Source organism: Acomys russatus, chromosome 23 (assembly GCF_903995435.1).
Source record: "Acomys russatus chromosome 23, mAcoRus1.1, whole genome shotgun sequence".
Classification (NCBI taxonomy): domain Eukaryota; kingdom Metazoa; phylum Chordata; class Mammalia; order Rodentia; family Muridae; genus Acomys; species Acomys russatus.
In genome coordinates this window covers 12,357,648-12,370,849 of record NC_067159.1, presented here as the reverse complement: position 1 = coordinate 12,370,849, position 13,202 = coordinate 12,357,648, and the positions used below count along the sequence as shown (strand labels likewise).

The window sequence follows — 13,202 nt, the reverse complement described above, 5'->3', positions numbered from 1 at the left end:
AGTCCAGGAAGGCAAGGCTGGGATCAGGCCTGTACCGAAGGACAAATAAGACTAAGCTGATTCCATTTCTCAATATGTCCCGCCCCCTCCTTCATTCTCTCTCCTCCTCTCCATCTCCTTCTTGTTTGCATGCTTGCTTTAGGATAATATCAAGGAAATCTGTTTTCCTCAACACTTTGAGTTTAGGCACTAAAAATCACTTTACACCAACCCCTCAGTGTAAAGCAGGTAATAAAAACTGAGCTGGCTCCATCTCCAGCAACAATGTCACAGGAGTCCTTACATGGTGCTGGCTCTTCCCCTTCACTGTCTATGCCCATCCTCATGGCTACCAGGGACACAGGCTCTTTACTTCCATAGACTCAGCAAAGAGTAGCCAGTACTGTCTCTGTTAGGTAAAGCACACAAATGTTTGTTCTTAAAATGTGAGTTGGTTGCATCATATCATATAGTAAGTTTCTGTTCTAGCACCTATTCTCTTCAGAATTCTTAGCCAGGATCCTTTGCCTATACTATTGAATTTTTTGACAGTGGCAATAACATTAAGCTGGACTGACTCCTTTATAGACTTAATCTTAATTCACAGAAAATTAATTCGACAGCTCATTAACTTACAGTAATGCAATGGTAACATGGGAGAAAAACACAGCTACTGCACTAGTTCAGATATATTTTAGAATAAAAAGTTATTCTGGCTGGAAAAATGGAACAACCGTCTTTCCTAAGTAGTGTTCTATGGGAAAATTGATCTCATTTTGAAGCCTTCAGTCCCATCCTTTACTTTCTCTTGCTATGAATCCAGATCTACTGTAGCAAGGGGCTGTAGTGCTAGAATATTCTGTATGTGCTTGGGACAGCAACCACATCTTGGATAATAAAGGCTGGTTATCATCAAGTATTTGGCTGAATTCTGACCTAGAAAAATATTGCTGGCTGAAAGACTTTTTCTTGAAAATCGTTTTCTTCCTCTCTCTCTCTCTCTCTCTCTCTCTCTCTCTCTCTCTCTCTCTCTCTCTCTCTCTCTCTCTCTCTCTCTCTCTCTCTCTCTCCTCTCATGGGAACTTTCTTAGGATAGTAATTCAATTCTTCAAGTGTCTAAAAGTTTTTAATCCTCAACTTGTCCTTACCCCGCAGCCTTCTTCTCAGGCTTCTATTGATTAAACTATAAAACGTTCTTACCCTTTCAGGGACCTTCATAGATGGTGACTTACAGGCCCTCAAGAGGTTTAAGCCTTGCATCCTTTCATTGTGTCCCAACTGCCTTAATGTAATTCTGAGAAGTGGTATATGTAACTAATGTGCTTGGAGCCTTTGCCAAACTCCACCACTGAAGCCAGCAGAGTTCAACGGGCATATTTGGTTATGATAAATGATCTTCACTGAAGGTTTAGATTCACATTCTGTAATGTGCTCATTTAAATGCCAAATTCAGCCATTATATTGGGTTTTTTCCCCAACAGAAGTGGCTCTCAATTCATACCTCATTACATTACATTACATTACAGTAAGATTGGTTATCCCAAGAGAGGCCACATAAAAGGAATCACTGATGTTATTATGGACAGTACCTAGCCATCATAACTAACATGCTATTGGCATGAAACATGCAACAACATTGAACACAATTTGAAATATGGTACATGAGTGTTATGCTCACTGCTCTGATCTACAAGGTGTTTGGGAAAGAATGGAAAGCCACACACCATAAATAATGCTTGGTATTGGGACAGAAGGGTGTTGATTTCAACTTGAATCTAATCATAATCATAAGACAGTTTCCAATTACTTTTTAAAAAAGAAGAAAACAGTCCACAATGTATCACGTAGCTGACCCTAACGATCAAATGAAAGGTAAAATACAATCTTGCATATAAAATTGTCTTGATGAATCAAAAAAGATGATTCATTTATACAAAAGGTTTAAGCGCCCTCACACAGAAGCAAAGTCACCTCATGGTAATGAAATCGGAGATCAAGGCTCAGTTTATGTTAAATTAACATGATAAAAAAAAAAAAAGGTCTGGTGGCAGAAGACTGAAATAACATTTTACTCTACAAGTTTCACCTCATCTTAAAATATGCAATGCTATTTATAAAAGAGCCCATTTCAGATGCCAATTTGTGGTGCAGGTTCCGGGTAAGAATCTCACAGGTTTAAGCCAGCAGGATACTAAGGCAACTTCATCCCTATTAGAGCTGGCTACAGCAGCAGCAGGAGCAGAAGATGACCTAGATAAAGGAGCAATTAAACAGATAAGCAAATGGGGATCTGCTTTGGTTAAATATTAGAGCAGCTGAGGCTTGCATTCTTACTAAGGGAAAAGATGCATTAAACCAAAGCTGGCTACATTAAACCAAAGTTGTCTTCCCCAGCACTATCTGCATCCAATGCTACTCTCTTTGTTTAATCTGGCAGATGAGGGGTGGGGGTGGAGGGAGAGAGCTATATTGATCACTGTCAGTGTAGTAAGAGGACAAAAGGGGCTTAGTCATATAATCGTATGCTACTACCAAGCAAGATCATAAATGACCCTGAAGTCTGCAGCCTCGGATTAGCCCTTCCCCCGTGGAATACTGTGAGAAGGAAACACCACCCTGCAATTGCATCAGCTTTGCAGGAACTTGCTGAGAGTCTCGTGTAATGGCGCTCATACCTATTCATTGCTATCACTGGAAAGTTTTGGCACACACTTCAGAGCCTGTGTGACTGGTGATCATCAAGGCTTCCATGGTGAACATGCAGGAGTCAAGTTCAAGAAAAGAGGCAAAGCAGAACTTCCTGCCTAGCCTTTATTTATTCCTGTGCAAATCCCCAAGCAGTAAGATGCAAACTAATGCCCAATCTTCAAATGTTTTTCCAAGTTGCATAGTCTGTCCTATGGAAAAAAAATACAAATGCAGGGTTTTCTAATACTTCGGATATACTTAAAGTGATAATCCATCATGGTCCCATATTAATATGAATAGATTGCTTCATTCAAAAATGCACTGCATTTTTTGGCTTGTAATTATTATTTCTAGGGTGAATGAAGACTCAATAGATTTAAAGGATAATAGAGCATGAAATATAAAAGGTTTCTCAACCAAGAGATGATAACATCTAAACAATAAAGATAACTTAACTTCCACAATCAATGGCATGTGAGCTCTTTTAAAGCCCAATGGTTAATGTTTAGCCACATATTGTATTGTTGGAAATGTGTTTATATTGAAATAGTTCTATCATGGAGAAAGTGATACTTTGGTTTTAAGGGCCCTACCCTTGGATTTGTTATGAGGGGATACATTCAAAAGATAAGAAACATATTCCCCACATTTTTCTTCACTTGTACACCAAAGGCGCATACAGCTTACCAGAAAAAGTAGGAATGGCAGACAGGCAATGCTCCCCGTGCAGTTAGCCTCAATCTTCCACTACAATCCAGCTTCTCATGTAATGTAATTAAGCGCAGACCTTGTGTGTGTTTTTCACCCACAGCAGTGATGAAAATGTTTGTTTTCAGGACATGCATGTAAAAAGTTGCAACCCTGTCATGCTGGTAGGCACAGATGGACCTGGAGAGATCCACGTTTGGTGGGGGACCTGCTCCAGAGGACCAGTGAATTCCCAGTAAACACTGTGTATTTACAGAATTATACTTTAAAACTATTAGAAACTTGGGCGGGGAGAGTGGGTGGAGAGGGGGGGGCGTGGTATCAGCTATCACAGTACAGCCTAACCTTGAAAAGCAAATGAGCTGTATCCTCTAAGCTAACTAAAGAATTAAATTCATATGACCAAGGTGATATTAATGATTGGTAAGGAAGTGGAACAGGAACTAAGAAAAGAAAGGGCTGGTTTTGTACCTATAAGTGGAATGGGGGGGCGTTATTCTATCAAGAGGTAGCTGTCAGAGCAGAAGGAGCCTAACAATGGAACCCACTGGATCAGGAAGTAGATTTACTTGAAAGAAGATTTTTTTTTTTTTTTTTTTTTTTGCACCAGGTGTTCTGTGATCTGATTCATTTTCTTGCCTCTCATTAACCTACCCCAGGTGTACTGCCTGATAATCAATGCTTAGGGCATAAGTCTTTCCTTGCATAACTACCCAGAAAGGAATGCAAAAGACCTACTTAGTTTATTTCATTCTTGAAGTACAACCCAGTGATTCACAGAATGAAGGGTTTTTTTTTTTTTTTTTTTTTTTTTTTTTTTGCTGTTGTTGTTGTTGTTGTTTGGTTGGTTGTTTGGTTTTTAATTTCATTCGCCAACCATCTTATCAAGCTCTCACCTCCACAAGCATGGAACCCAAACCTGCAAAAACTCCCACACCTACTGTTTCTAGAATTAAGATGATAGTGATCTTCAGAGCTCAGGACCCTGACTCAGTCATCTGTCTATCTCTCTACTGGGTTATCTATCCACACATCTGAACACCGTGCCTTCCCTGAGGTCAAAACTTCAACTGCATATGGTTGGGCCTAATTAGAGAGATCAGCCAGATGGCAATTATAATAAATGTGATAAATGCTATGATAAAGTTAATTACAAGATTCCAGGAAAACACAGATAACTGATAAACCAAGAAAGGCCAGGCATGCAGAGTACCAGGAAGTTTTCCAGGTGAGGTAATATTAGCATTGAGTTTTCAAAACTGAACAGAATAAGGAAGGGAGGACTAAAAAAGAAACAACGAAGTTGTATGAGAAAAGTAGTTAGAGAACTAGGAATAGACAAAAATTCAATGTCAGTTGGGAAAGTTAAGGGATTATCAAAAGAAGAATAGGAAAATGACCAGAATTGTGTGTGCTGTTGGGGGAAATCTTCTACATTATTCTGTGGGAAATGGAAAGAAGGGAAGTAATTTTTATGGATTCCAAAACAATGCATTTTAAAAGATTTTGAAATATCAGTTAAGAAAGTCTATATAAGGAATAAGATGAAAAGAAGACATAAAAATAGAGACAGTGAGATTTCCATCTAAATCAACACTGTAGTGGTAGGCTCTAAGCAAGAGAGAAGAAAAACAAAGAATAGGTGAGTAAAGAGAAAGGTGGGACATCAGGCTTACAAAAAGTAGAAAGAAAGGAAGAAAGAAAGAAAGAAAGAGAGAGAGAAAGAAAGAAAGAAAGAAAGAGAGAGAGAAAGAAAGAAAGAGGAGGAAAATGGCTTTGTACTAGGTGCTAGAGGATGAAGGCAACTGGTAGATGATGCATGAGTTGAAGATAAAGGTTTTAAATTCCGAGTTTCAGAAAGATGTTTTATGTAGATGGAGCCAAGACTGATTGATCTTCATGAATAGTGGGTTGCAACTTATTTGAGAGAATAAGTCCAATCTTCAAAGGTGGCCTGTGGGATTATAGGGTATGAAGGAGAGTATCAAGGATATTGGCTAACAGTTTCCAATAAGAAAAAGTGAGAGAGGCAAGGCCTGTGGTGAGACAGGCAGAAGGTGCAAAGAGCATGTGGTTCTGTCAATACTGCCCATTCAAATGAGAACTATCATGGTCCCCTCCACAGCTGTCCCTTGTTTATTACAAGGTCAGCATCCACATTCGTCTAGGCACCTTAAATCATAAATGTACTCCTCACACACACCAGCCAGCCAGAGTTTCCCTCTCTGCCTTGAGAACGCAGGTAGACTGGGAAACACTTTAGAACTAGAAACTCTAAGAAGTAAGAGTGAGTCTGGAGTTAAGATTTATGTTACATGGGAAATGATTGCATATTCATTTAACTTTGCCTTAAATCAACCCTACTGACTTGTTTTAGATTTTCCTGTTAGGGTAATTTTCCTCAAAGTCAAGTTCAGCAAGTGGTACACTCCGCTCCATACAAAAATCCCCACTCAAGTAAAACATGTCTCTACCTGCAAATGTATCTTGTGTTTCCTCCTCCCTTCCTTGTGCCTGGTTGGTCCAGATACTGCAGACGTTAGGGTAAATGAATTGCTGAACTTCTCCAAGAAACAAATCCTCAATGCCAAACATTGCATTCGGGAATTCTCAGCAGGCCAGAGAACACACGAGTAGCTTGCCCACAACCCCAACAGATTATCTGCTCTACCACACTCACAAGCAGATCTACCGGCCTCGGCGGCCTGCACTAGTCCAAGGATGGGTGCATGTGATGTCTTCTTATTTTCAGAGGGCAACTTCTAAGGGATAGGGGAGAAAGGTGCTGATGCAGTGATCACACAGAGCCGCCTTCACCCCCAAGATGAGCCCTCCCAATTTACAAAGCCGGGTCTGAAGAAAAGGAGAAGTCGGCTAGGCAGGGTCTTGACATTTCTTACTCCTAATTAACTCTGAGAATTCAGTGTCACTCACTTTTCTTTTCAAAGTCTGAAGCAGGAATGGCCATAAAGAAAAGCGGAGAAAGTCATAGATGTGGAAAATGGAAAAGACTTGGTTAGTGGGCAGGGGCAGTCAACATGAGAAACTCTAAAGCCCAAGGGCATGCGTTCATGTAATATAGTCAGAGTTTAAAAAACAAAAACAAAAAACAAAAACAAAAAATCTTTCCCCTGCTTTATGGTAAATTACAAAACAGTTTAGAGATGCGGCTACCTTACAATGGATAATATCTGTATACCTCACTAACTGTAACCTGCAAGGCGCTTTCATTCTTATCTTCAGTTGCCTTATTTTCAACTGTTTATGAGCCTGTTTACTGTCTTTAAAATAAGAATCCCTGGATCAGAAGGCATCTAGGTCCTAGTCCTAAGGGCTTATATAGGGAGGACAGGTGTGGCCCCGAAGAACACCTGGCTCTCACCAAGTAATCCAGGACACTCAAATCTAAAACAATGGGACTTTTGAAAGCAGTCTAACCTATCATAAGCAAATAGCATGTTCATTGAAGAGTGAGACGCCGAAGGATGAGACAATAAAGCTTTAAGTGGTCACCGGGTTGATGGTTGAAGAGTAACGGTTATAATGCATAATGTTACTGTTTGTTTCACAACTTTGTAAAGTGTTCTGACCTTCAGACTAAAGAAACGGTAACCTTGTCTGTTTCACTGTACCATCTTCAGCAAGCAGCAGGGGCCCTTTAAACTTACCGGCTGTGGAGAGGGCTGTTCTAAAAACTACAGAGTTTCTGAAGGATATGACAGTACCTAACACAGTGGAGGAACTCAGCCGATGTCAAATTCTTTGCCGGCATGGTTGTCCTTGCCTGGCACAAAGAACGGCACATGGTGCCCTCTGAAGAAGTCTGTTGATGGAGCAGAGGGACAGGGCTGTGCTGTGATCTCGGCCCTCTAATAGGTGTCCCCTTTCTACAAGTGTCCATTTACTGAACTCAGCCCTGAAATAAGATATTCTCTGTCCTGCTCTTCTTCACATTATCCGAAATAATTCAATGTCCACCTTCTCCTCTGGGGAATCAAAGGTTGACATGGCTACCTTTTGAACTCAAGCTGTTAAAGATCCTTTCTTGTGTTCAAAAACTCTTCCCGATTTTGAAAGGTCTTATTGATAAAACACAGAGAAACTCAGGGGAAAAAGGACAAAGAGAAAGAAGAAGAAAGAGAAAGAATAAAGAAGCCAGAAAAGAAAGAGAAAGGAGACAGCCCAAGAGGAGCAGAGAGAGGCAAAGGCTATTGAATGCATAATTTCCAAGCGCTCCTACAACAAGCATAGAGTGCTATTTTTAAAAACCAAGCAGAAAATGTTTACATAAATCCAAAGGATATATGCTTTGTTCAATGTGGAAAATGATAATGCATTCAATTCATGAATTCTTGAATTAGTCTGTGTAATGTTTGCTTCTGGAACCAATAATGACTCTGATCTAAATATTTAAAAGAAGAAAGAAAAAGTTTAAGAGCTCAAGATAGAAGAATATTTTCTTTTTCCTCTTGTTTTCAATAACTGTATTGGCAGTATTCAAATAATTTGGTGATATATTTTGGAGCGAATATAAATGATAGCAGTGCCATTGAAATCATCCAAGAGCATCCTGAAGACCTCTGCTTCCAAGTACAAATAAAAGTCAAATAAATATTAAATAGTTTAAAACCAAGTCATGTAGAAAAGTCACACAGATCTTAAACAATTTCCTAATTGTGCTTATTAATGATGTATTCCAAAAAAGATATGTTCCAATAAACACATATTAAGAGTAAATTGGGCCTTAATTATATCTAGCAAGTTTTATGTCTTCATTAGAAACAAAATCCCCACAATAAACTTGACTTACCAACAGAATTAAGTCTGCCACAACAGTCTACTCTTCCCAAACACTCTTTGTGTGCTTTTGCTCCACACTTAACACATAAGTAGCCTTGATAAAATGTTCCCCTGAAAGGTAAAATTAGAGATTGGTGTATTAAAAACTGCCAAGTTCAAAGCTACACAGACAAACCCTGTCTCAAACAAGCAAGCAAAAGTGCTATTTTCTGTATGTATTTAGTTATGCATGTATTAGTTACGTAAAATAACTAATGCAAGAAAAAGGAAAAGGAAATCACGATGCTGTCCAAGGTTTCATCAGCATTGGTGGAGGAGGACCACTATGGCAGCCTTAAAGAAATAGAACAGGCCGAAGGCCAGCAAGTGGAAAAGTAACACCTCTACTTAAGAACACTGTTGAGTATGTTACTAGAGAAGTTGGAAATCCCTAGCAACTATGCCAGTCCATTTAAACTGGGAGATGGGCCTGAGAAAGCTCACCTCAGGAGCATCTGGCAGACTCTGCAGGACGTCACCCGAGTGAAAGTGTGCATCTTGAAGTCATGGAAATTGGAATCAGCGTAGTCTGGCCTTATGTTAGATCTGCGAAAAGGGAAAAGTCACTTCCTAAACAAAGTTTCACAACAAAGTGGGATTGTAGGCACCTAAAAGCAAAGTGCATCCGAACTGCATCAAGAAGAGACCCAACTCAGGTTAAGAGGTGAGCCAGTGTGTACTGGCTTTCAAGCCAAAAGTCGGCTAGCTTTAAAAACCTTCCCTAAAGCCCAGCTGTGTAGAGACCTGAGACACAGGAGACGGAAGCAACCTGGTATTTCTCAGAACTGTGCATCACAGAGGCCTCTGTGGCATACCACCTTCGTCAGCCTGCTGGAAACCAGAAGCAGCTGGATATTCATGCTGTTCCTTTGCTTTACGAAATCATGGAAATGTGAACTAGCTGGTGAGATGGGAGGGAAGGCAGTGTGTTTCCAGGGCTCATCTCTAAGGAAATGCATGGATTGTGGCGGGGGGGGGGGGGGGAGCTCCAGAAAGGATAGAAGTCATCACATAGAAGGCTTGCTAGCAATGCATCAACCTGATGAGGAAGGTACTTCTTCCTTAACAATTTACTTGCTTTGCAGTCCAAATAAAACTGAGCAAAATCACTTCATGTTTGGAATTGTGCTTGTGGCGTACACACAGGTAGCCAAAAGGATCGCGTGTACCTCAAAGAACACTTTTAACATATGCTTGACATGGAGAAAACACCTGGTGTTCATTGCTTGTTTAACCTTCACCTTAGTCCTGAATACCTGGCATGAATAACAGCACTAGCTCACAGATAAGGAAGAAAGCTTATCCTAAAGCAAGGGCTGTCTCTAAAGTGATAGAAATGGCAAACATAGAGATTCCACCCAGGGGTGTGTTCTCAGCCACTAAAGCTACAGTGAAAGAAGAAACTCGGCAACATCCACATTCAAATTACTAGGGCTTTGAGGCTTAACGGGTATGTTGGGAACAGTCAAATATAGACATTCCTAGCATATTGTTTGCACTGTTTTTAATCTAGCTATAGCACAGGAAAAAAATAGAATAAGGTAAGTTTTAAATGGATGTGAATTAAAGGTACACCTAGAAAGATAATATCTTCTGAGACATTACACACACAACTTGAGAGGCGGTAAGAGATGTTTGAGATTCTGATGAGCTAGGATTTCCCCTTTTATAGAATACAGCATCTCTCAAGCTCACAGAGTTGCGGTGTAATGAAGCATAACACAAGCAGGCAGCCAGGCATCAATCTCCGAGGTACTAGGAGAAGCCTTATGAAAAAACATTCACCAAGGCAATTGGAGTAGCAAGCAGTGATGCAGAAGTGTCAGAGAGGTCAGCCTTCCCATCCGTCTGATGAATAAGAGCTGCTGAAAAGGAAATCAAATCTGGGTGCTATCTGGGGGTTCTCTGCTCAGTGCTTCTAGTGACCTCTCGTTTTAGGAAAATGTCCCAGTGCATGACAAAAAGTATGGCTATTTCAACTAAAAGGGGTGTGTGTGTGTGTGTGTGTGTGTGTGTGTTGCTAATTAGAATAATGGTGTCCTTTTTCATAGAAGGATCTAGAAACAAAACTCACACTGACTCCAGAAAGCTGGGCATCAAACACTACCTATTTCCATAGCTGAAAATGGTTACTGTTCATTTTTCTCTAAGCATCAAAATGACTCAGTCATATATACATTGTCAAATTTATTCTGAAGCAATGCTTGTCCTAAAGTAAAGGAAATAAAATTTCCATCCCTGGGAACTTGAAAATTTCATCCACCTGGAGCTTTCAAATCAAAGTAGACTCCTATCAGGTAGAAAAGTGTGTAAATAGATCTCAAGCAGGTACGAGTTCTCATCAGACTCTCTTGGACATGGGTGGCACACCTTTCCCTTGGACTCAGTCCAAGTTCAACACAGCATACATGTATGTGCCTGTACATATATGCACATATTAGAACATTTATATGCACCAGAGTTCGGTGTGAATCACTTGTACTTAAAACTTTTACCAACTAGCTGGGAATCGGCTACTTTTTCAGAAGACAAAAGGCTGAAGGGAAAATTGCAGCTACACCATGGGTGGCTCTTTTTTTTTTTTTTTTTTTTTTAATCTTATGATTTAAAAAAAGAAAAACTCTGAAAATATTGTTAACAGTAGTCGCCTTAAGGGAAAAGAAATTTGAAGTGGTAGAATAGAATGGTAGGGAGAAACTGTGACATTTTTTTTTTAAACTAAAGCTGAATATTATTTTTTCAAAGTTTCAAATCAAACATTAAAGAATAAACGTTAACTCCATGACCCTGGAACTGCTATGGAGCCACTATTGAATATAAAAGCACAGTTGAGGGTAGGAATCTGAAATTAGACCACCTGGGCTTAAATCCTCACTTGCAAACCAGAACAGAGTGACCTCAGGTACGCTGGTAAGTATAAAACAGGAATACTAATAGAATCCCCTCAAAAACAAAGAGACGTATATAAAGTACTCAGGACATTGCCTGAGTCAGAGTGAGTGTGCAGTGTGGGTCATCCCTAATGAAATGGTAATGTCAAGTTCACAGGACAGTAGTGGGATCGGGATAGTGCTTCCTTTGCCTAGAACTCCCTACTCAGGAGGCTATTATTAAATAGCGGCCTTTGGAGCACTAAGGCAAATACTACTACTACTACTATTATTATTATTATTATTATTATTATTATTATTATTATTATTATTATTAATTAATATTATTTGAGATGAGGTTTCATGTAGCTCAAGTTGTCCTTGAATTTGCTTTGAAGATGAAGATGATCTTCAGTTTCTGAGCTTCCTGCCTGTACCTCTCAAGTGGCTAACAGACAGGTGTTACTATGCCTATTACCTGTGGTACTAGGGATCACTCTAGAACAGAATTCATCAATAGAAGATGTATATGAAAAAGCCCGGAATTTGATGAAGTCAACCACATGGCCTGTAGCCCATGATCTTATAGAATCTGAAGAGAGTGGATCACTCAGTGAGAAGACTTGGGAGAGTGAAATGGATCCAGAAGCCAGCAGAAAATTGGTATTGTTGGCTTGGGAAGACAGAGGGGTAAGGATGGTCAAGAATGGCATTTAATCTATACCTCTAGTGCACACAACATCTTTCCAAGCACATCCCATGTCTTCCCACTTTGACTTCTTACAGAAAATATAATCAGAATCACTTACTCATCTCACATGTATTAACTGAGTAACCGTCATAAAGGCCTTTTCTAAAACTGTAAGAGAAGAAAGATTCCCCCAGCCACGGCTGAGTACGTGAAGAGGGAGATGTAGAGGAGTTAAGAGGCCAGCAGAAAGCAAGATTTTGTATAAGAAATTACATCACATTCAGTTGACCAAAAAGGAGTCTTAGTGGCCATTCTATACAAAATTCCTTGTAGTGAGACAAGAGAAGACACAGAGAAACCAAAGATGGTATGGGTTTTCTGCTCAAGAGTATTAATAATGAAGTTAGCTCAGTCATGTAGCTATACATGAAGATTTCAACAATACGAAAAATAAATTTGGGTAACTTTGACATCATCTCACAGATTTCCCAGATACTTGTTCCTATGTCTCTCACTTTGCACTGGTCCTCTTTTTAATACAAGCAAAGGCACTGTGGTCAGTGTGGTATGTTCATACTTCTAAGGCTCTTGATACTTGACATGCTCTTCTGTGGTGGTCTCTTCTAACCTTGCCCCAGCACAGACCCAAGATGGGACCAGCTTCCTCCCACCAGTCCAGATCATCATTCTCCCAACTGCTCCCTGGGCATCATCAATGTAGCATAAACAAAACCCACTAACACACCTATCTGACAAGTCTGATCCATCTACTTCATCTTTCAACCTAGACATTTCAGAATCACAGTATAAGTTTCTCTCTCCTTCCTACTTTGTGTTCATGTTCTCTTAATGTCCCTCATTCCAGTTTCCTTCACTGCAACAGTACCCAAAGCCGAAAGATCCATCCTTAAAATTAGCCCCTCAGACTTGAGAGAGAGAGAGAGAGAGAGAGAGAGAAAGAGAGACAGAGAGAGAGAGACAGAGAGAGACAGAGACAGAGAGAAAGAGAAAGAGAGACAGAGACAGAGAGAGAGAGAGAGAGAGAGAGAGAGAGAGAGAGGCAGAGAGACAGAGACAGAGGAAAAAATATTGGTTTCTGATGATGTTGGTGGTGATGATGATGGTGATGATGGTGGTGATAGTTAAATAGGTTATAGAGGCTAGTTACCAATGGAAACAGAGACTGACCACAAGATTAATTATAGGCATTTGGCTTCTACAATGTATTGATACTCAATGGTAACTTTAAAAACTCGTGAGGGGTTCACCAACTGCATACCTCTAAAAGACATCACTAGTGTTATCTAAAATACAACACTGAAGGTTTATATTACTGCCTGCCTGCTATGTGGCTGACAACAGCTGATGTCTTCATTTTAACTTCTCTCTTCTTTAGAGTCAGCAAACATTCAACAAAAAAATCCATT

General features: G+C 39.9%; 1 protein-coding gene across 1 annotated transcript in view; it reads right to left on the bottom strand.

The window, feature by feature from the left end:
• Positions 1-13,202, bottom strand: part of Vav3 (vav guanine nucleotide exchange factor 3) — a 327,028-nt gene that overhangs the window by 110,913 nt on the left and 202,913 nt on the right. The window contains exons 16-17 of the mRNA XM_051165697.1: positions 8,659-8,760; positions 8,186-8,286 (exon numbers count right to left, since the gene is read on the bottom strand). Of these exons, the coding sequence (XP_051021654.1) occupies positions 8,186-8,286; positions 8,659-8,760 (203 nt within the window). The remainder of the gene's footprint in view (positions 1-8,185; positions 8,287-8,658; positions 8,761-13,202) is intronic.